The following is a 21,567-nucleotide window of genomic DNA, read 5'->3' on the forward strand; positions in this document are numbered from 1 at the left end:
CCATCTGGTCAAGGAAGGTGGGACTCTGGGGATGCTCCAGTGTTGAGCTCGCCCATCCACCAACAGGCTACTGCCCTTACAGTTGCTGAACCAGGTGCTGAACCGGGTAACAGCTGAAAGGAACCTCTTTGACCGTGTGGTCACCCTACGGCTACCTGGTAAGGATCTAGATGCCCTGTGTACCTCAGCACACCAAAGGCCTTGGCTCTTGTGCCAAGAGCAGTGATGCCTGATTCTCCGTTCTGCACTAGAATGGCCAGGGTTAGCACCCCCCAGCCTCAGCTTGACCTTCTGTAGGAAGGACAGTGGGAAAGACTGATGGTATCAGTTAGGCCTGGAGCCCTTGCCATGGAAGCATGTGGGTATTCATTTTCCTTCCCTCCCCTTAGGCCTGGAGAGTGTGGACCACTACCCCATCCTGGTTGCAGTGACAGGCATCCTGGTGCAGCTTCTAGTACATGGTCCAGCCTCAGAGTGAGTGTTGAGCACTGCTGGCCCCCATGGGAGCTGGGCGTGCCCTTTGAGGAAGGGCTGGGCAGGGCTTCCCTGTTCCCTGTACCATAGTTTTCTCATCTCACAGACAGACTTCAATATCAGGCTTTGAGGCAGAGGAGAGGGGGTGAAGTGTGAACTGCCTAAACAGTGCCAGTGGCAACTTCTCTGGGTTGGAGTATCAGGGATCCCAGCAGGACAGGGTTTGTGACTGTGACTCAAGTGGGGGACCAAGAGCCAGGGAGGTGTATCATCCTGTGATGGCTAGGGCAACACTGCTGGATCAAGAGCCAGAATGCTACTTGTGTTTGACAAGGCTCCAACAATGAGCATGTACTGCCTTTATTATGAAATTCCATAACAGCATAATCTAGGATAGCCATGGGGACCCCAACTCAGCCCATACACCTTGGGCTCCCAGATCCTCTTCCGTGCTTCCCTGCAGTGGGAATGGGGAGATGCATGTGAAGCCAGGGCAATGCCTCAGCTATTAGGCTGAGAACAGTACCAGTCCTTAAGAGACAACTGCTCTCCAGGGATAATCGCATTTCAGCTGGGCCATCCCAGTTTAGCCATGCTCACCAGACTTTTTGCTGCTTTGCCTTTAGAGCAACTGCTGGATGCCCTAGCTGGAGAGAGCAGGGCCAAGCCCTGGGGGTCAGGCCAGGCTCTCTAGGGTCTCTCTGAGTGTCTACCTAATGCCTCCTAATCAGACTACACATGAAGTTGTGGAGCTTTCAGGCTGGATGGTGAGGGAGGGGGTTCCTGTTTCACCAGAGGGCTTGTTTCCTCCTGATTGGGAGGAGGCTGCAAATAACCCTCCTCCCTTTTCCCAGTGGGCCTGCTCCCTGAGGGAAAGGAGAAGGTGGTGTGCCTCCACTCTTCTACTCTTTAACATCTGCCTTGGCCTGAAGGTGGTGCCAGGGCTCTTACTAGATAGGCTTTGTCCCCAGTTCTTATAGGACATGTGGGCATTAAGAGGGCCTAGGGAAAACAGGCTCTAGCAGACTCTGCTAAGGTCTGGGGCTTTGAAGTCCTGTACTACTTGGCAGAGCAGGAGGCAAGTTGGGGATCCCAGCCCCTCTACCAGTTGAGTAGGGCCATTATGGTTCAAGTCAAGGCCCACACAGCACCTGCCAGTTCTCTGGACTGCAGCAGGGAGCAGGGCAAGTAGCAGAAGGGCCATCACCTAGGTGGGGGCCCAGGTAGCCTAGGTCATCATGAGACCTTCTGAGCTGGTGGAGCTGGCAGACTTAGGGCCAGCCTGGAATGGCAGGCCCACAGGATTGCAGAGATCAAAGTTCTCAGCTACAGCCAACTGCGCACGTCCATTGAGGCCTCTTCTGCCTGGCTCCAGGAAGACCACGTGCTTGTGGACACTGGCATTGCGGCTGGGCGCATCTGGTGGTGTAGCACTGAGCACTGAGGACTGTGCACTCAGCTCCTGGAGTGGGCTGGGTGGTCGTGGCCAGTGGTGGTTGCGGCAGGTGCGGCGGCAGCAGCAGCAGCAGCAGCGGCAGCAGCCATGGCAGGGTGGCGCAAATAAGTAGAGCAGCACAAGTACCAGGCCCACACCGCAGCCCAGCAGTGTGGTGAAGCCAGTGTTGAAAGCCTCAGGCTCTGGGCGCGGGAAGTGCACACTCACGTTGTACTCAAGCGTCTGGTTGTGGTGCAGGCGGGGCCCAGTAGCCAGGCACACAAAGATGCCTGCGTGCTGCTGCTGTACTTTGCCTATGGCTAAGCTGCCATCGGGCAGCACTGCAATGCTACCATCGCTTGATCCTGGTGCCGCAAGTAGCTCATTCTGTGGTGAAACCCAGACAATACGCATGGCAGGGGCACTGGTGTTGCAGTAGAGCCTAAGGGACTGGCCCACCTGTGTGTGCAGCTGCTCTTCTGGCCGCTCCAGGCCAAGAGCTGCAGCAGCTGAGCAGTTCTCAAAGACCCGGCTGTGCTCAAAGAAGCGCACGCGGGATGCCTGTACCTTAAAGGCCAAGCACGTGTACTCACGAGCAAAGTCACGTACAGCGCTTAAGCCGCGCTGGTGCCAGCGCCACAGCAGGTGATAGAGGTGGCAGTCGCAGGGCAGTGGGTTGTTGTGCAAGTAGAGACCATTCTTCAGGAATACTGGCAATGAGGCCAGCTCAGGGACAGAGATGTGACCCAGCTGGTTGGAGGAGAGGTCCAGAGTACGCAGGTGGGCTGCACCCAGACCATGCAGGTTGTCAAAAGAAAAAGATGCGAGTTTATTGGAGCCCAGATAAAGGCGACTGAGCATGCCCAGGCCATGGAAGGCGTGCATGTCTAAGCGCACCAGGCAGTTATTGAACAGAAGCAGCCTCTCCAGGGCCCCCAACCCGTCAAGGTCGTGGCTTCCAAGCGCCTGCAGTGCATTAGATGATAGATCAAGCAGCCTCAGGCCGCTGGCATTGGTGAAGATACCATGACCCAACATGTCTAGTTTGTTGTGACTTAGGTGCAGGGCGCGCAGCCGGGAGTGGGGCACCAACCAGCCAGGTTGCAGGCGCTGGAATGCGTTGTGGCTCAGGTCGAGATCCGTAACTGCGGCAGGTAACATGGCTGGAACATCCCGTAACCCGAGGCCAGCACAGCTCAGCACGTCGGCCGCACAGATGCATTCACTGGGGCAGTTGTGGGGTGTAGGGGGCGGGAAGCCCTCAGACTCCAAGGTGCCTAACCCGACGCGCAGCATGCACAGCAGTGCACCCAGTGGCACCAGCCTGGCCATAGCAGCAACCACCAGAGACTCCTGAGGTAGGGCAGCTCTATTCAGGTCACAACTCAAGGACTCACCCACAGCTGCTCGGGCAAGATGTACATGGCACTGGATGGCCCATAGCTAGGGAAGCACAAAGTGGACCCCGCTCTGCACAGCCGGTCGCTCCTGCTTTCCTGTCCCCCCTGCTCTCCAGTTCCCGTTGGTGAGGTGGAGCCGCTCGTTACTCCCCTTCAGCTCCGCTAGCTTTCACTGTGCGCTTTCCAGGTCGGCTTCTAAGTACTCGCCACTGGACGATCACGAAGGGGGTGGGGACCTGAGCTCCCATTGGCTACTGCTGCAAGGGGCGGGACAGCTGCGCTCCTGGGCACGCTAGGACCTGGCGTAGCCACCAGAGGGTGTGCGAATCCATCTCCAAGGTCTTAGACCGCCTTTGGCCTGCAGTATTGTCTTCAGAGTAAAAGGGAGACTTTGGGGAGAATGTCTTTATGCTGCTGCTAGTCTTTGTGATTTTGATTGTATGATGGGGTGGGTAGGCTTTTGACATGGTACTCCTGAACCTGCTTTAAACAGATCCCTGGGCTGTGCAGGACCTCACTAGGACCAGAGATTTATTGGAGGGATCAGCAGCAGGAAGATGGGAAGGCTGAGGGGGCAATAATGTAAGGGCTGGATGGTCACATTCCTCCCCTCAGATTACTTTCAGACAGGCCCCAAACCCTCTGACTACCTGTGAGCCCTCCCCTACTTAGGACAGAGCGAGCCACATCAGTACTTCTGGCTGATCCCTGCTTCCAGCTCCGTTCTATATGCTATCTCCTGGGGCAGCCAGAGCCTCCAGCACCTGGCACTGCACTGCCTGCCCCTGACCGGAAGCGCTTCTCCCTGCAAAGCTGTAAGTGAGGCAGGGGTGGGTCAGGGAAGAGATCTGGGACTGGCTGGGCTCCGAATTCTTGAGAACAGCAAGTTCCCAGGCTGGGAATAGTCAAGAGGCACTGGGTTCTAGGGCCACATGAGACCTGACACCACCTACCACTAACCCAGATACAGATTATATCAGTGCTGAGGAGCTGGCCCAGGTGGAACAGATGCTGGCACACGTGACTGCTGCATCTGCCCAGGCAGCAGCTGCATCCCTGGTGAGTGGATCACAGTGCCCAGGTCCATGTCACTTGAATGAATACATGTGTAACACACCAATAGAGGCATAAGTATCCAGGCCCAACCCACCCTCCGCTGTCCTCCCTGTAGCCCACCAGTGAGGATGACCTCTGCCCAATCTGTTATGCCCACCCCATCTCTGCCGTGTTCCAGCCTTGTGGCCACAAGTCTTGCAAGTAAGTGGGCCCCATGGACTTGTAGGGGGCTGGGGGGGGGGGTGGTGGCATAAGGACACACAGGGCCGTGTTCATCCCCTCCCTGTTGTAGAGCCTGCATCAACCAGCACCTGATGAACAACAAGGACTGTTTCTTCTGCAAAGCCACCATCGTGTCTGTAGATGACTGGGACAAGGCATCCAATACAAGTACCTCAGCTGCCTAGGCCAGCCTAATGCACAAAGCTTGCATCACCGTGGAACCTCTACCCTCAAAACCAGACCCAAGCTGAGCCCTATTTATGAGCTCCCTTGGCCCTGTCCCCCCAGCACCACCACATCACATCCAACTTCCTTCTTGCCTGTGTGTAGCCTCATTGATGGGAGCTCAGCCACAGCCCTAATTATGCCTGAGCTTGACTTTTAGTCTGGGCCATGGTGACCATTAAATTATTATTCCATACAGCCCTGGCCCCTGGCCCTTCTTGAGGGAATGGATTTTGTCGAGTATGCCGAGCAGGGATCCTGCCAGTTTATGTCCATGAGAAGGCAGGTGTCCAACAGCTTCAGCCTCATCCAGTCCTCCCCAGACAAATGGCACCAAGTCCAGGGCATTCTGATGTGTCAAACCAGTGCTCCCCTTGATGATGGAGAAACGGGCTCAGCCAGCCCCACAGTTCTCTCACATAATGATGCGAGGCTCCGGCACAGATTCTCCAATAGACTTGTGGGGCAGCACACTGGCTCCATTGAGGTAGAGCTCGTCATTAACTATGACATCCTCACCCAGCACTGTGACATTCTCCATGCGCACCTCAAGGAGGGAAAAAAGGTAGGCCTTGTCAGCGAGGCAGATATATTCCCTGCCCCTGTCCCCACCTGGCCCAGCCCTCAGACTTACCCACTGGCCCACACGACAGCGCCAGCCCACAATGCAGGACTCCAGCCAGGAGTGGGAGCGGATGTGGGCATCCCGCAGCACTGTGCACCGCCGTATGCACACACCATCCTCCACCACCACACCAGGACCCAGGCTCACATTGGGGCCAATACTGCAGTTCTGGCCAATACGGGCACTTGGGTCCTGAGTGATGGGGAAAATAAAAGTGGGCCATTTGTCTCCCAAGTCTAAGGGGATTAAGTGATGGGCTGGGCAAGGGCCTCACCACAAGCACGTTGCCCACAATGCCAGGGCCTGAGCATAGTCTCTCTGGTTGCTTCTGCCTCAGTGACTGCAGAAAGAGGCACATGCCAGTGAGGAAGTCCTTGGGCTGTCCAATGTCCATCCAGAAGCCTGTAGGGAGGGATGCATCAGGGGGCTCAGCCCAGCCACAGACCACCCCCACCCTGAGGCCTCCCTGCCTCACCCTGCAGCTCCATGGCATATAGCTGCCCCTCCTTGGCCATAACTGGGAAGACCTCCTTCTCAATGGACGTAGGCTGCAGCTGTGGGAGTGGGCAGCTTGTGAGCAGGGTCATGGCAGAGGAGGCCTACCCCACCCCAGCCCACCCAGCAGCTCCTACGCACCTTGATGCGCCGCAGCACAGCAGGGCTCAGGATGTACATGCCTGCGTTGATCTTGCTGGACACAAACACCTGCGGCTTCTCCACAAACCGGTGAATGCGGCCCGTTTCAGCTTCACATACCACCACTCCATACTTGGAAGGCTCCTCCACCTTGGTCACCTGAACACAGGTTCCTGAGCTTTGATACACGTGCTGTCCCAGGTCTCAAGGACTCAGCTTTAAACACTTAAAAACATACTACACAGATCTGCACTCGTGACATGAAACAATCTAAGGCTGGGGGGCAGGAGACTGGGCACCGAGAATGGGAATGTCAAAGAAGAAAGACCTAGTCCCTTACCAGAATGGAGCCCTCCTGACCATGGTGCTGATGGAACTGCACCATGGCTTGGAAGGGAAAATCACAGATGACATCACTGTTGAGGACGAAGAATGGGTCTGCAGTCTCAGAGAGCAGGTCTCTGGCCAGTGCCAAGGGCCCAGCTGGAGGAAGGGGCAGGTCACCAATTTGCTGGGTGTCTTAAAGAGTCCCTGAATCCAGACTCAGCAAGGCCCCATCCAGGTTGGGTCATACCTCTTCTCTGGCCCTGAACCCTACTCAACTGTCTGTCTATATCTCCACTGACCTGTCCCCAAAGGCTCCTCTTCATGGGACATTGAGATTCGGATTCCCAGCTGGAAGGAAGAAGTCATCCCATCAGGTTCGCCCTCTGGGATAAGAAGGTGAACGGAGACGAGGGGAAAGGACTGAGCCTGTGCCTCACCCTCTGCTCCTGTGCCTTCATTTCCTTCTCCAGCACCTGTGACATGTAGCTCACAGCCAGGATCACGTGGTCTACGCCTGCCTGTCGGACAGAATAAGGCAGGACGCGAGACGGGCTCGGTTGGCAGGTACAAGCACACCTGACTTCCAGTAGCTATCTGTCCCTCTTCCCGCCAGGCAGACCCTGGGCCTTACCGCTGCAAGCGCCTCCACTTGGTGTAGCAAGATGGGCTTATTGCAGAAGTCCACCAGTGGCTTCGGGGTGCTCAGCGTCAGCGGCCGCAGCCGCGTCCCGTAGCCGCCCACCAAGATCAGTGCCTTCATTGCGCCTGCGAACGACGGGAATGATTCCCAAACTCCAGAGATGCCAGCAGCCCGCCTGGCCAACCCCTGTCGCGCACTCCCTTCGCGGTGCCCTGCACGCACCCTTTACCAGCTAGACTGACCGACTCTGGTTCCGGCTCGTCTTCCTAGTCTGCCCGGATGCCGGACCCCGTACCCCGGCCGCCAGAACCCAGGACACGACGCGTGTTGGAGGGCGGCTGGCCTGGAACTCCGGCTGAACCCGGCGCGGACAGTGACGTAATCCTAGTAGGCCAATCCACTGCGTTCTACGTGGCACGGTCGCCGTTGCCGCAGCTCTGGGCGCGGCGCTGCTGCGGACGTAGCCAATAAGAACCCGAACGCGCCAGGCTGCCATGGGGACCGGGACTGAACCTGCGGGTCAGCTGCCCATTGGTAGATCCAAAGGCGGAACTGGCGCCAAGGGTTAGACTTAGCTCGCTACTGGAGCCTGGTTTGCCGCGAGCCAGCCGCTTCCGGCTCCACCTCGCTACCCAGGGCCCCGCCCCCTCTGATCCGGCTCAAGGTGGGGCGGAAGGAAGGGGAGCCATGAAGTTGGGGGGGGCTGTCAGTTGTACTTGGCCGGTCCACCCGGAAGTTGTTGGATTTTCAAAAAGACCCAAATAAACTTCAGTTTCTAGCGGTTTTATTTTGACATAAATGACCTCAGACACAAGCGGGGCGGGCAGCGCTGGGTGTACAGAAAGGGATGGGCTCGGCCTGAGCACTTCCTCCCCACACTCAAGGTCTGGAGAAAACGCAACTGTGCCGAAACCCGACCAAAGCCACATATACTACCTGGGCGCAGGCCGGCAGCGGGGGTGGGGAACCGGGAATGGTGAACAGGCTTAGCTTCCAGAGGAGCAGAGAGCGATTTCCCAAATGTGAGAGCTTATATTCTCCCCCAAGAAGCAAAGGAACCAGGTCCTTCCCAGGGTTCTCCGTATTTTTTTCTCATTAGAAGTTTTCAAATGGGCACAAACATACCAAATTGTACAGCAGTAAAGTCCAAAGCAATCTGCATCCAGGGAATATGCACGTGGCCAGGTATGAGCGCGTGAGCAACAGCTACGGAACTAGCCCAGGTCCCTGGCCCCTAGGTGGGATCCCCGCACGCATTGCACTAGCCCAGAAAGGAAGAGGTGGAGTTCCCGGCAAATTGCTACACTGGTCCCCTTCCTCTTTAAGCACCACCCGCCCAATGCCACTCTCCCCGATCCCCACCACCAGGGGACTGGTATCAGCTTGGCCCCAAAATATACAGAGAGGGGTGACCTGAGCTCCCCAACCTATGATCCCGAGTTGCACTTTGGTCCCAATTTGGGGCTGGGAAGGCAGGGACTGGGCTCTAGCCTGGGACAGGAGAAAGAACAGTGGTAGAAAATGTGTATATACACACATTTGCCACCACACATCAGATTAACAAGGCTGGGTCTCCAGGTATCAAAAGTGCTGAAAAGTAGGGCCCCTCCCTAGGGGAGAAGCAGGAATCCCAGCCCTTCTACTCTTTTTAGTGCCAGGAGGATACTGAGTGTAAGTGGGTACCGCCTCCTTTTGCTGTGAGCAGCAGCAATGGGGCAGCATCTGCTCCTAGACTCTGGGAACCTGGGAGACACAGTACATCCCTAAGCAGTCTCCAGCGGCCCCATAGCCTTTGTCTTATCCTCTATTCTCCCAGGGAAGGCTATCTACACTAAAGAAGAGCTGCTGCCCCATGGCTGAAGCCGCAGAATGATACAGGAGAGAAGAGTTGTTTTGCTCACAGACAGGTAAAACTTCACCTCCCAGCTCCAAGCAATGGGAACCTGCCCACCACTGGCACCGGGGTCAGAAAACCAAGAGATTGGACTCCATAAAGGAGCCCATTTTTGAGGCTGCATCTCTAAGAACTGGGAAATTAGTCCATCAATTACCAATGGCTCTCACAGACACAAGGCTGGCAGGCTTACCTTTAATGCCAAATCAGGGACATGTCAAGCAATAATGACAGTGGCCCTACGCTCAGAGGGGAGGGTGCTACCCTTGGCAATGTCTGAGTGTAGTGTAACCTGCTGGATGCCTGTTACAGGCAGCAAGCCTCTGACATTAAAAGGGTGGCAGCAAAAATGACTGAAACCATGGGACAGGGTCACCTCTTGTGTTTTCGTTGCCCCATTGTCAAACGTTACAGGCTACACTCCAGACCCACAGGAAGGGGGCTGGGACAGCAGGGAAACACCACATAACAATTCCTTCTGCTACCAGGTCTTCATAAAAAGGTGCACCTGATGAGGCAGAGCACAGGGGCAAAAGCTCATCTCAGAAATGGGAAAGAGAATATTTTGGCAGGGAAAGCATGAGGGAACTTGATATATACTAACGAGCAAGGCTATACCCAGGGAAAGACACCCCATGAGACAAGGGGCTGGCAGAAGGACAAATGGACAAACTGACAGACCCCAGGATTAATCACACAAAGCTCCCATCAGCAGAATCTGGGCACCTGCACCCAGGGCCCAATGTCCCTATAAGCAGACAAGCTTAAAGGTCTCCCTCCAGGCCCAGGGCCTGGAATGCCTCAGAAGGCTGTTGCCTTAAGCTTGGCCTGGGGAAGTGTGAGAACCTGAGCGGACCACAGCCCTTGAGCCCTGGAAGGAGCAGCCCATCCTGAGGCAGCACAGCTGCCAAACTAGAGGGAAACTCCCACCCCATAGCAAAAGAACTGCAAATACTGTCTGGGCCGAGCCTCTAGAGGCCCTAGAGGCCCTGAGACCTACTGGGACACCAACTCTTCCTCAGCAAACAGAACTATGCCCCTTAGAGGGGCAAATGGGAGTGGCCTCCTTAGGAAAGGGATCTTGGTGAAAGGCTGGCTGAGGCTGTGGGCAGAGGAGGAGCAGGTTCATGTGCCAGTGCGTGCCTGGGTAACCTAGGACCTATCCTCTGCCATGAATTGGCTTCAGCTCAGCTTCATGAATCTAGCCCCACGCCAAAATTAGACCCCAGAAGAATGGGTCCAGTTGTGTACAGTTAGCCCTGTGGAATCCTTAGGGCATCTGTTCAAGAGCTGGCTGACACCCACAGCACAAGACCAGAAAGCCCCCAAGAGATGGGATACCCAAACCCCTCTATTTCTAGGAAACAGGGGATAAGTGGGCTTGGAGGGACCCTGTGCCAGCCCAGGGCTTCACCTCACAATCAGCAGGGCCCTGCAACCACATACCCCAAAGATCTAGGCAAAAGAAACCAAAATCCAAGGGCATCATGTCTCTGCTGCCAAGCCCACCAGGGGCACCTCTTCCTTCCTAATTCAGCCTAGACACAGCAGTCAGAGCCATGAGCTAAGGAGCCTGGCTGAGAGGACGTATCTTCTGCCCTCCTTCACTTTATATATATAGATTCCAGGCTACAGCTAAAAACATTTCTTTTAGTTTACACCAAAGAGAAATATAACCCTTTAAAAGCAAGTCTGTGTGTCCTCATGGCAAGTTCAGAGCAATGGTCCCTGCCTGCGGGTGGAGAGGAAGGGGTCCTGGAGGCCCAGAACAGGGCCTACTGGTTCTCGTCCCGCATCTGTTCCATGATGCTGATGAGATTCTCCAGGCCAAACACATAGCCTCTGTCTGGCCCATCATGCACAGTGGGGTCATCCCGGAAGCCCTTGAACGTGCTGTGTGCAAAGTCAATCATGCGAACATCCACCTTGGGTGGAGAGGAGAGGCCAGCCTCCAGGTTGGTGCTGCTGGGGCTGGTGCTAGGGCCACAGGGTGGCACCACCTCAGGGAGCCCCATGTCCGGGTGCTTGAGACGTAGCTCAGACCTACACTCCTTGCCATCATAAATGACAAGTAGAGAACTGGAGTAGAAACGGTAGGAGGCCTGCCTCTCCAGCACAGCTTTGAGACCCCGCAGTTTGCTCAGGATAGGCTCAAAGAGGTCACGTCTCAGGTCTAGGCCATTGTGCAGGTACTGATAGAGGGCATTGCGGAAGCCTTCAATAGAGAGCCCACGGCCATAGTACTTGTTCCTGCAGAGGTAATGGCCTGTGTCCAGCTGGTACACCTAAATGCCAAGAGACAGACAGGATGAGCACGAGAAAAGTGTGATGACCTCCTAATAAATCCTCCTGCCCCTTCCTCCCACAGAAGCAAGCACCATCTGGAAGGAACACTGACCAACTTGGGTTCTTCAGTTGCTCCAACTGAAACAGGGCAGGCCACATTTACCCTGGGTTTTCCCCTCCGAAAGCTGTGAAAGCCAACACCTGGCTTACAGCGGTTAGCATTGGAGCCCTCCTCCAATCTGCCTGGGGCCCACCTAGACTTTAACTAGGAACATACAGCTGACAGACAAGAGTCTTACTTGCCCCAATGTCAGGCTGTCACAGCGGCTCTGCACCTGGAGCCCAGATCAAGGTCAACAGGTAAAGACAGCAGGGCTTAGGGAACACACCTGCAAGGACATACTCAGCACCCTGTGGGGGACTCACCCTTTCCAGGAGACTCCCAAACAGTGGGGCCAGGAGAACACTTGGAATGGCTGACAGGCAGGTATGGGCACAACCTAAAACATGCAAATGCAGCACCTACGCTCTCACCAGTGGTAACTCACCTGCATTCCACAGACCCTGACCCCCAACGTAGCAGATGTGCTCTGCTCGCACTTCCTCATCTGCCGAGCTGCCTTCTCAGCTGATGCATCATCCCCATGCTGCCGGGTGCCCATCTTCAAGTCCAGCACACAGGGGTACTTGAAGTGATGCACCACGTTCTCAAGCAGGAGGAATTCTGGGCCACAGTCAAGAAGAATGACAATCACACGCATTGTCAGAACCATCCAGGAAAGCACAACAAAGGTTTTCTATACAAGGGGGCATTCCAGGGCTGGAGGTATGGTTCAAGTAGTAGAGCATCTGCCTAGCAAATACAAAACCATGAGTTCAAACCCCAGTAACTCCAAAAAAGGCATTCTGGTCCAATGTAAGCTGTATTTACCCGACAAATTCTCAAATAAGGTTTTCACATTTCTGCCTTTCTTAATGAAACACATTTTGTGGTAAAAATACATTACATAAAATTTGCTATTTTAAACCCTCCTCCCTCTTTTTTTGAGGCAGAGTCTTGCTATGCAGCCCGGGCTGGCCTTGAATTCTCAATCCTCCTGCCTCAGCCTTCTGAGTGCTGAGATTATAGGCATGTATCACCATACCCAGATCATTTTAACCATTTTTAAGTGTTCAGTGACATTAAGTATATTCATATTATTGTGCAACCATCACCACCATCCACTTCCAGAACTTTCTGCATCTTCCCAAATTTAGCCTCTATATCCATCAAACATTAACTCCCCATGTTCCCTCCCTCATCCCCCAGGGAACCTGTATTCTGTCTGTCTCTAGGAATTTGCCTATTCAACGTATCTCATGTTAATGGAATCTTACATTTTTATCTTTTCTGTCAGGCTCATTTCACTTGGTAAAATGTTTTTAAGGTTCATTTGTGTCCTAGCATATATCAGCATTTTACAGCTTTATGTTTCATTATATGAATATGTCACACCCATTGATTTTTTTAAAAAATTACTTTCATTCTTTAGATCTACCTTTTGGGCAATAAACTAAAGAAGATTTGGCAGATGTGGACATATCCCTGTCACCATCAGAAAAACAATGTCCTACTTAAGCCAGCATGCCTCACCTAGGCCTAAGAAATAAGGAAGACATCTTTGCAACACTACTACAAAGCTAAGGAAATCAGATTTTAACATTCCCAATGGGAATTTTAAGAAAACACTGGACTTAAATATCTATCTCTGTGCTGGGGCTACAGCTCAGTGGTAGCAGATGATTAGCATGAACAAGGACCTGGGTTCAATTCCCAGCACCAAAAAAAGAAAAAGAAAAAAAAAATGTCTTGTCATTTTCTTATTAAATGTTAAACCACTGGACTATACATTTAAACATATCCCACAGCACTATTCTAGACGGAAAAGTTGTAAGATTCAGCCTCATCATATCCAAAAGGTTAAAAAAAACAACATGTTAATGAAAGTGAAAGAAGAAAGAGGAAGGTAAGTCTATGCAAAAAGGAGGTAAGAACAAGGAGGGGCTCCAGACAGAGAAGGACCATGGTTATAGTCCAGAGGGAGCCCTGACACAGGACCCACAGTCCCACTGCCGAAGGAGGGGTGACAAGGATACTGTAGAGCTTTCGGTCCTTAGACTCGGAGCGCATGCGGCTCAGCTGCTGCTTGTGACAGCGCAGGCTCCAGGGGTTGTGGCTGATCTTCTCAGAACTCAGACCACTGTTGCCATCTAGCATCTGGAAAGGAACATCTGAGTGGCTGTGTAGCTCCACCTTTGGACTCTTTGCCTCCTGGGAGCTAAGAAGGAAGAACAAATACATCACTAGGGGACTTAGGCAAGTCATCCTTGGGGACACAGAGTAGAGGAGGATTGGATCAAGCCTAATCTGCCATCTACAAACCCTGCTGATAGGTGGCACAGGGGTCCCACCAGATACATGAGCCAATAAAAGTGAGTAAATGGTATGGATAATGTTTTTCTTGTGTCTCTGAAACTGTCTGCGAAGTAATTATTTGCAAATTATATGATGAAGATATCACTTCACTGTCACTAGGATGGCTAGTTTAAAAAAAAAAAACAAAACCCTGGAACAAGAGCAATCCAGGATGCAAGAAGAAACTGTAACCTTTGACATTGCTGGAAAAAATTTAAAACAGTGCCTCTCCACGGTGAAGAGTTTTGTGGTTCCTCAAAATGTTAAAAACAGGCCAGGTACAGTAGTACATCCCTGTAATCCCAGCTACTCAGGAAGCTGAGGTTGGGAGGATTGCTTAAGCTCAGGAGTTGGAGACCAGCCTGAACAGCAGAGCAAGATCCAATCTCAAAAAAAAAAAAAAGCCCCAAAAATTAAACATAGGATAGACACTTCAGCAATTTCATGTCTAAGTATACATCCAAAAGAACTTAAAACAGGATTCAGCAGATATTTGATGTCAGTGTTCACAAGTAACATTACTCACAACAAACAAAAAGTACAAATGACTCGTTCATCCACAGATGAACAAAATGCATATACACACAACGGAATATTTGGCTATAAAAAGGAAATTATGATACATATTACAATGTGGATAAATTTATAAACATTTTGCTAAGTGAAATACGCCAGACACAAAAGGGCAAACATAATATGATTCCACTTATCTGAGGTAAATGCAAAGTAAGAAAGTAGTTTCTAGGGGTTAAGGGAAAGAGACATGGGGAGGTAATTGCATAACACTGTGAATGAACTTAATACTACTGAATTATACACTTAAAAAAGGTTAAAGTGGCCAGGGGCCGGTGGCTCATGCCTATAATCCTAGCTACTCAGGAGGCAAGAGATAGGAGGATTGCAGTTCAAAGCCAGCCCAGGAAAATAGTTCATGAGACCCTCTCATGAACACAAAAGCTGAGCTGGCAGAGCACCTGCCTAGCAAGTGTGAAGCCCTGAGTTCAAGCCCCAGTACCACAAAAAAAAAAAAAAAAGAAAGAAAGAAAGAAAGAAAAGAGAAGTTAAAGTGTACAGGGAGCATGGCTCAGGTGGTAGAATGCCTAGCAAGCACAAGACCATGAAACCAAAACCCATTACCACCCCAGCCAAAGAAAGGCTAAAGTGGTACTGTATAATTATGTATGTATGTATGTATGTATGTATGTGTATATATATATATATATATATATTTGGCAGTAATGAGGTTTGAACTCAGAGCTCTGTGCTTACTAGGCAGGCACTCTACCACTTGAGTCATGTCTCCAGCCCAAATATTTTTTGACAATAAAAAAGAACAAAAAATGTGATGCAGGTACAGTTTCACACTAAAAAACAGGGTGGAGCATGGATATGAACAACTGTCCTGTCTTGGTCTACAACATCCAGGAGAGTTTTTTTTTTAATAAGCATCTGCTAAAACCATGGTTATAAAGCTTTATCTTTGCATCAGGCCTGGTCAAAGGAGAAAAATGCCAAAAGAAAAAAGGCAAGTCATAGTCTACCCTAAGCAAGACAGCAGGCCCCGAAGGTACCTGTAAAACACTGGTACATCTATGGAAAGCATGAAGCCATTTAAGTAAGAGAATTTTACTTCTAAATTAAGTCAAACCAAAAGAGGTTCTGGTGGGAAGGCGACTCCAATTGAAAATATTGGAACTAGCACTATTTTGTTATCAAAATCTTTGAAGTAACTAGCAATACCGTTTTTCACACTGACAAAGGACAAAAAAGAATACCACTAGTAAAGCCATATGCTCTGGAATTTCAGAGCAAATCTGCAGCTCACACCAGAGGTACAGCATTACAGCAATTCCAAATGCTACTCCACAACTCTGGCCTTTCCTCCAACTGAGGAACTCAAACTAACCATTGTTCCCCCTCTAAGGGCCAAGCATTTCAGACACCTCTCTGACCCTAGCTAAGAGGCCCTGGCAGAGACACCATTTCCCTTGAAGTGGAACTAGAAGACCCCATCAATGCCTGATAAAACCCCCACTTTTTTCTTATGTGGGCACTGCTGGGGCCATGCACAGATACCTTTTTTTGTGGTCCCTTTTAGAAAACTGTAAGGTTGACTTATTTGCCAAGTAAATCCAAACAAGAACTGGGTCTGGATGGGGCCTGTGGTTGACATTACCCTTGGAGTTGCAGCCCTGGCCCTGAGAAAGAAACAACCTCCACCCTTGGAGTGACACAGGGTCTCTGCTAACAGGTTAAATAGAAGTATGGTCACTGCAGGTAGAGTTGTCACCTTCAGATCAGGGCCTTGAACCTAAACGTGAACAGACTTTGATATTAAATCTATGATCACTGGCTTTTCACCAAATGACTCATAAAGCAAATTTTGCACTTGGGATGATGTGACACAGAGGGGAAGCCGCAAGCCACACCTGTGAGGGTGGCCCAGGAACACCAGCCATCCTCCACAATGTTGAGAACTATTTCTTGACGATGTGTCAGGACTCTAAAGATATCCTGAGTGCTTATGCCAGCAGTTGCAGCTTTACCTCCCACCCTCTTACCTTTCAGAGGTCTCAAGGGACAAGCTGGCTTTCTCCTCCTTGTGGTCACTGCCACTGCCTGACCGGTGCAGGCTCCGGCGGGAGTGTTTGCGCCGAGGTTGCTCCCGTTCTGGTATGTCATCCTGCTCCACAGTCTCACTCTCCACATAAGGGTAGGCCACCAAGTTGATATAACCATCACTGTCCCCCTCAAAACAGACAGATACCACTCCTAGTGGGAAAAAAAAAGAAAAAAAACACCAGTAAACAAATATTATCACAGACCAGGTCCCCTGTAGCTGACTTAATACTCACTTTTTTTTTTTTTGGGCGGGTCGGGGGGGAGTAGTGGGGATTGAACTCAGGGCCTCACACTTGCTAGGCAGGTGCTCTGCCACTTGAGCCACTCCGCCAGCCTCTCAGTACTTGCTTTCCCATAGCACACAGATATCACCTGCCTTGGACTCAACTGTAGACCAATTAGGAATAATAACTTTTCAGAAGACATAATCACCATCATTATCCTACATCTGCTGCTTACCTTTGAACTAAGATAAATCTATATTTATTTCCCACTCTCTTATCTAGTCCTTTCACTTTCAGTTACTGATTTCTGTATCACTCAAAAAGAACTGGGGCTGAAGGGCATGGCTCAAGTGGTAGAGTACCCAGCAAGGATGAGGCCATGAGTTCAGACTCAAGAACCACCAAAACAACAAAACTGTGCTCTCTGGGTGCCATCCACACCTTGACATAATTTAACCCTGCCTATTTAACAATGCTGACATTTCCTGTCTATGTTCTCCTTTAGATCTCCTTTCATTCTGTCTGACAGTGTCACCTAAAGAAATATCACCACTTCTCTTTCCAAAAGTCCCCAAAATGTGTTCTGCCCTCACTGAGCATCAGACTTCCCTACCCTAACACACAGAACTTCCAGCCTGGCATCTCAAAGGTGAAATACTTTCCCATTTCCCCTGCTGTTTCCATGGAAAATGCTTTATTGTGTCCATTTTTGTCAAACTAGTTGTTTGTAGTTTCTCCTGGATCATTACCAAAGGAGTTAAAACAGAAATAATACCCAGAAACCTAACTCAAGGAGGAGGGTTTTTTTTGTTTTGTTTTGTTTTGTTTTTTAAATAAGGCTACCCTTTGTCTAACTTCCATACCCTACCTTCGGTCTATCAACTCCATTTCTACAACTGGCTGGGTGTATACAACAGGCTCTGTAATCTGAAATGAGTGAATGAGTTGCATTACAATTATGCCAGTATGCCAGAGCAAGAGTATTCTTTTACCCATTTCCTTTTCCTGGTCAGCACTGCAACAATCCCTAAGTCTTTTTTGTTTTGGTTTGGTTTTTTTTGCAAGACTGGGGCTTGAACTTAGGGCTTCATGTTTGCAAAGCAGACATGCTTGAGCCACACTTGCAGTTCATTTTGTTCTGATTATTTTGGAGTTGGGGTCTCATGAACTATTTTTCTGAACTGGCCTTGAACTGCAATCCTCCTGATCTCAACCTCGCAAGTAGCTAGGATTATAGGCATCAGCCACCAGTGTTGGCCCTAGAACTTACTAGAAGAAAAATCCTTCCAAAAACAAAGTGAAATGGATTCTTTGCTCCTTCTTACATCTCACATATTGCTTAAACTTATGCCTCACTTGAGAGGGCTTCACATCTATATCCTAGCTTTCCTACATAGATGACTGTCTCTCCTGCAGGTTACTTACCATTTTTGTCTTTACTGGAGCCTCAATTTTATTTAAAACTGAATGCCCTCCACCAATTTAGAGTCATATCTCCTGGGCACCCTCTCACACTCTGATCTTGAGTGTCCTCCAGGCCTGTCACACAGCTCCAGGGAAGAGCCATTCTTCCCCCAAGCCTCTACTTTTCCCTTTGATTTACTCCTGTGTGGCTGGAATATGTCTTTAAGGAACTTCCTAAGAAAGAGTGCCCAGGATGTCAGTTTCCTGAGTCCTTTGCTCAAGTGATGGCTTGGCTGAAGACAGAGTGCCATGTTATCTGTAAATACTGTTATTTCTGGGGGTGGGGGGGTGAAGGAAGGGTGGGGGATGGGGGGAGAAATGGCCCAAACAATGTATGCACGTATGAATAAACAAATAAAAAAATAAAAATACTGTTACTTCTCCCTTTTCCACATGGATGTAGCTGCACTGGGCAGAAACTCCAGTGAAATGCTGACAAGGAGGGAAGAGCATAGACAACGTGGTCTCAGGCCATGATCTGAAGGGGAAGCCATTGTTTCATCATTACACATAAGGCTAGCTGTTGATTCTTCACAGATACCCACTATCACAAGGAGGAAACTTCTTTTCATTCCTAGTTTGCTGAGTCTTTTTGTTGTTGTTGTTATTCTGAAGCTTGAACTCAGGGCCTTCACCTTGAGCCACTCCACCAGCTCTTTTCTGTGATGGGTTTTTTACAAGCTAGGTTTTCACAAACTATTTGCTGCTTAGAACCACAATCCTCCTGATGTTTGTCTCCTGAGTAACTAGGATTAAAGGCATGAGCCACTGGCACCTGGCTGCTGAGTCTTTTTTAAAAATGATACTCTATAGCTTGGCAGGAGGTTAAAAAACAGATTCTCATTTATTTAGTACAACCAACTGCAATTATCAGACATGTTACTGCTTGCAGTACTAAGTATGAAGTTCCAGGCTTCTGAATTCTTATGCAAGTAAGTTTTGTCTCATTCACTTATCAAGTACTATTGACCATCTACTAGAAACCAGGCTTGTGGTCCATGTCTTCAAAGAGCTTATATACTAATGTGAGAAACAAAGAATAAAAAACATGAACAAAACATAGATTGCGGTAAGTGCTATGAAGAAATTTAAGTGAGGTTCTGTAACTGGAAATAATATGGTTTCCAGAGAACATTAAATATAGTATTAGCAGAGAAGGAAGGTATGGGGAGAATTGAGAACTGAAGGATGAGGAGCAGTTGTGAACAAGAGGCACTGGAAAGAACATTCCAAACATAACTAAAGGGGAAAAAAAAAAAAACTTGGGAGTGTTCTAAAAACTATTTCAACTCTTTGCCAATTAAGAATTAAGGGGAGGGAGAGGCAGGGGAACATAGTATGATTCTTTAGTGTAGTCTCCCTCTAATTAGATAACGTTGCTATTCCCAAAGCCTCCCTCATCTGCAAAATGGAAAAAACAGTAACTGTCTTGGAGGGTTGTAATGAGGACTAATGAGTTTATAGTAATCATCCAGGAAAAGCCAGTCATGGTTGCCATTGTTAGAAAAGAGTGGCATAGAAGCACAGAAGAGAGAGGACTGAAGCAAGCTACCTTCTCAGAGGCAGTGTCCAGAACACTGTTGAATAGGAAGCACTAAAAGACCACAAGCACTAACAGACCACATTTCCATTGTGGAAATGTGACTTCTTCGGAGAGACCTTCCAAAGAAGGTCTTCCTCATGTAGTCTCCAAACCCATTTTACTCTTTCTCCACATAGCAAAAGAAGATGTTGAAATTGTACTCTCCATGCTTTTCATTCTTTGCCAAACCTCAAGACCTTTCCCTACAGGAAAAGGGGACTTAGGTCCTTATAGTAGGAATGTAAAGAGAAAAATCAGTATTCAGTGTTTGTAACTTTCAAAGTAGGCTAAGGGAAGGGCCTGAGAGGAGCCCCAAACAGGATAGTGAAGAGGGAGAAGCAAATAATGACTGCCCCTCCCCAACTTTCAACCATTAGGTAAAAAACTTCTCTGGGCTGGGGCTCTTGAGTTCCAGCGTCAGTACTGCAAAAAAAAAAAAAAAAAAAAAAACTTCTAGCTGGGACACTGGTAGGAAAAAAAAAAAAAAACATGAAGGGAAGAAGTGGATGGAGGTCAGAAGATAAGAAGATAAAAAGGTAGAACAGGTTCTGGAGAAGGGTCTTGATGGAGAGTCAGTTCATGAGAAGAGCCACAGAAGCCAGCTCTACATCGACAGGTCCTGCACGGTGCTCTGAAATTTTGTTGAGCTCTCACCTAAATAGACTGCACCATGCACACGCTTCCATCATCAACAGTCCAGGACATGCTAAGGAGAGCGTGGTCTCCTCCCACCCTGAGGAGAGGAGAGATAACAGAAGAAAGTCCCAGACCTGAAACGTGGATGAAGCTGAATAACAGGAAATCCCACCCTGGCTATCCTATTTAATCACCTTATGAAACTATGTGTTAGTTTGTTTTTCTCACTGTAGTATATCTATAAGAATAAAAAAGAAAAAAAAAAAAAAGAGACTGTTAAGGGCCAGCCACACAGCTTTAACCACCTGATTATCAACAAAGGTGCAACACTATATATTGGAACAAAAACAGCCTCTTTGACAAATGGAGTTAGGAAAACTGGATTACCCACATGTAGAAGATCCCTATCTCCTATACAAAAATTACTTTAAAATGGACCAAAGATCTAAATTTAAGGCATGTAATTTTGAAACTACTTGAGGAAAAGCATATGGAAGACCCTCGAAGATGCAGGCACAGACAAAGACTTTCCGAACAGGATTCCAATTGCTCGGGGAACTAAGAACAACAATTCACAAAAGGGATTTTTATCAAATTAAAAAAGGTTTTGCAGCCAAGCACTAGTGGCTCACACCTGTAACCCTAGCTACTCAGGAGGCAGAGATCAAGAGGATCATGGTTCGAAGTAGTTCCTGGGGAAGTAGTTCCATGAGACCCTATCTTGAAAAGACCCAACACAAAACGGGCTGGTGAAGTGGCTCAAGGTGTAGGCTCTGAGTTCAAGCCCCACTACCACAAAAAGTTTTGCATAGCAAAGGAAATAATTACCGGAATCAAAGACAACCTACAAACTGGGAGAAAAATCTTTGCCAGCTACTCATCAGATAAAGGATTAATTGCCAGACTTACAAAGAGCTCCAAAAATTAAACACTAAAAGAACAATTCAGCTAACAAACAGACAAATGAATTGAACAGTTCTCAAAAGAAGTACGAATGACCAATAAACACATGAGGAAAGGTTCAGCATCCTCAGCCATATAGGAAATGCAAATCAAAACTACACTGAGACTCCATCTCACCCCAGTCAGAATGGCAATCATTAAGAAAAACTGACAACAATAAAGTAGAAGAAGAAAGAAAATAAACACCAAATGTCGGCAAGGATGTGAGGAAAAAGGGAAATGTAATTTAGTGTAGCCACTATGGGAATCAGTGTGGAGGTTCCTTAAAACTAAACAGAACTACCACACGATCCTGGTACACCACTCCTGGGCATGTATCCAAAGGACTGTAAGTCTGTATGTACAGAGATATGTACACACCCGTGTTTATACCAGCACTATTCACAACACTCAAACTGTGG

General features: G+C 49.3%; 4 protein-coding genes across 13 annotated transcripts in view; 1 reads left to right on the plus strand and 3 right to left on the minus strand.

Annotated features, from left to right (window-relative positions):
* Positions 1-5,010, plus strand: part of Rnf123 (ring finger protein 123) — a 34,320-nt gene extending 29,310 nt beyond the window's left edge. For all 7 annotated transcript variants that reach the window (XM_074059647.1, XM_074059649.1, XM_020173479.2 and 4 more), the window contains 6 exons: positions 83-158; positions 390-474; positions 3,982-4,124; positions 4,274-4,368; positions 4,481-4,566; positions 4,658-5,010. In XM_074059647.1, coding sequence (XP_073915748.1) covers positions 83-158; positions 390-474; positions 3,982-4,124; positions 4,274-4,368; positions 4,481-4,566; positions 4,658-4,772 — 600 coding nt within the window. In that variant the 3' untranslated portion in view covers positions 4,773-5,010. The remainder of the gene's footprint in view (positions 1-82; positions 159-389; positions 475-3,981; positions 4,125-4,273; positions 4,369-4,480; positions 4,567-4,657) is intronic.
* Amigo3 (adhesion molecule with Ig like domain 3) lies at positions 530-3,988 on the minus strand. The gene has a single exon (XM_020173487.2). It carries the CDS (start codon positions 3,239-3,241, stop codon positions 1,703-1,705), a length of 1,539 nt encoding a protein of 512 aa, XP_020029076.2. The 5' UTR covers positions 3,242-3,988; the 3' UTR covers positions 530-1,702.
* Gmppb (GDP-mannose pyrophosphorylase B) lies at positions 4,592-7,664 on the minus strand. 3 transcript variants are annotated; one of them, XM_074059660.1, is made up of 10 exons: positions 7,283-7,664; positions 7,032-7,165; positions 6,838-6,918; positions 6,700-6,748; positions 6,414-6,556; positions 6,074-6,232; positions 5,913-5,991; positions 5,712-5,839; positions 5,447-5,629; positions 4,592-5,359 (listed from the first exon to the last, which is right to left on the minus strand). In XM_074059660.1, exons 2-10 carry the CDS (start codon positions 7,158-7,160, stop codon positions 5,228-5,230), a joined length of 1,083 nt encoding a protein of 360 aa, XP_073915761.1. In that variant the 5' UTR covers positions 7,161-7,165; positions 7,283-7,664; the 3' UTR covers positions 4,592-5,227. The 3 variants fall into 3 exon arrangements, with proteins under 3 accessions (XP_073915761.1, XP_020029078.1, XP_073915760.1); XM_020173489.2 differs by having other exon boundaries at positions 4,592-5,629; XM_074059659.1 differs by having other exon boundaries at positions 4,592-5,629; positions 7,263-7,664.
* A 143-nt stretch (positions 7,665-7,807) lies between these two features.
* Ip6k1 (inositol hexakisphosphate kinase 1) overlaps positions 7,808-21,567 on the minus strand; it is a 48,710-nt gene continuing 34,950 nt past the window's right edge. For both annotated transcript variants that reach the window (XM_074059658.1, XM_020173488.2), the window contains exons 3-6: positions 16,237-16,447; positions 13,357-13,538; positions 11,769-11,944; positions 7,808-11,219 (exon numbers count right to left, since the gene is read on the minus strand). In XM_074059658.1, coding sequence (XP_073915759.1) covers positions 10,710-11,219; positions 11,769-11,944; positions 13,357-13,538; positions 16,237-16,447 — 1,079 coding nt within the window. In that variant the 3' untranslated portion in view covers positions 7,808-10,709. The remainder of the gene's footprint in view (positions 11,220-11,768; positions 11,945-13,356; positions 13,539-16,236; positions 16,448-21,567) is intronic.

The sequence above is a fragment of the Castor canadensis genome, chromosome 17 (assembly GCF_047511655.1).
Source record: "Castor canadensis chromosome 17, mCasCan1.hap1v2, whole genome shotgun sequence".
Classification (NCBI taxonomy): domain Eukaryota; kingdom Metazoa; phylum Chordata; class Mammalia; order Rodentia; family Castoridae; genus Castor; species Castor canadensis.

Coding starts and splice junctions, on each gene's coding strand:
- Amigo3 (XM_020173487.2), bottom strand. CDS start 3,241: ATGGCCAGGCTGGTGCCACTGGGTGCACTGCTGTGCATGCTGCGCGTC.
- Gmppb (XM_020173489.2), bottom strand. CDS start 7,160: ATGAAGGCACTGATCTTGGTGGGCGGCTACGGGACGCGGCTGCGGCCG. Junction 6,557..6,699: donor AGAGGAGCCTTTGGGGACAG/GTCAGTGGAGAT, acceptor CCCTTCCTCCAG/CTGGGCCCTTGGCACTGGCC. Junction 5,992..6,073: donor CTGTGCTGCGGCGCATCAAG/GTGCGTAGGAGC, acceptor CCACTCCCACAG/CTGCAGCCTACGTCCATTGA.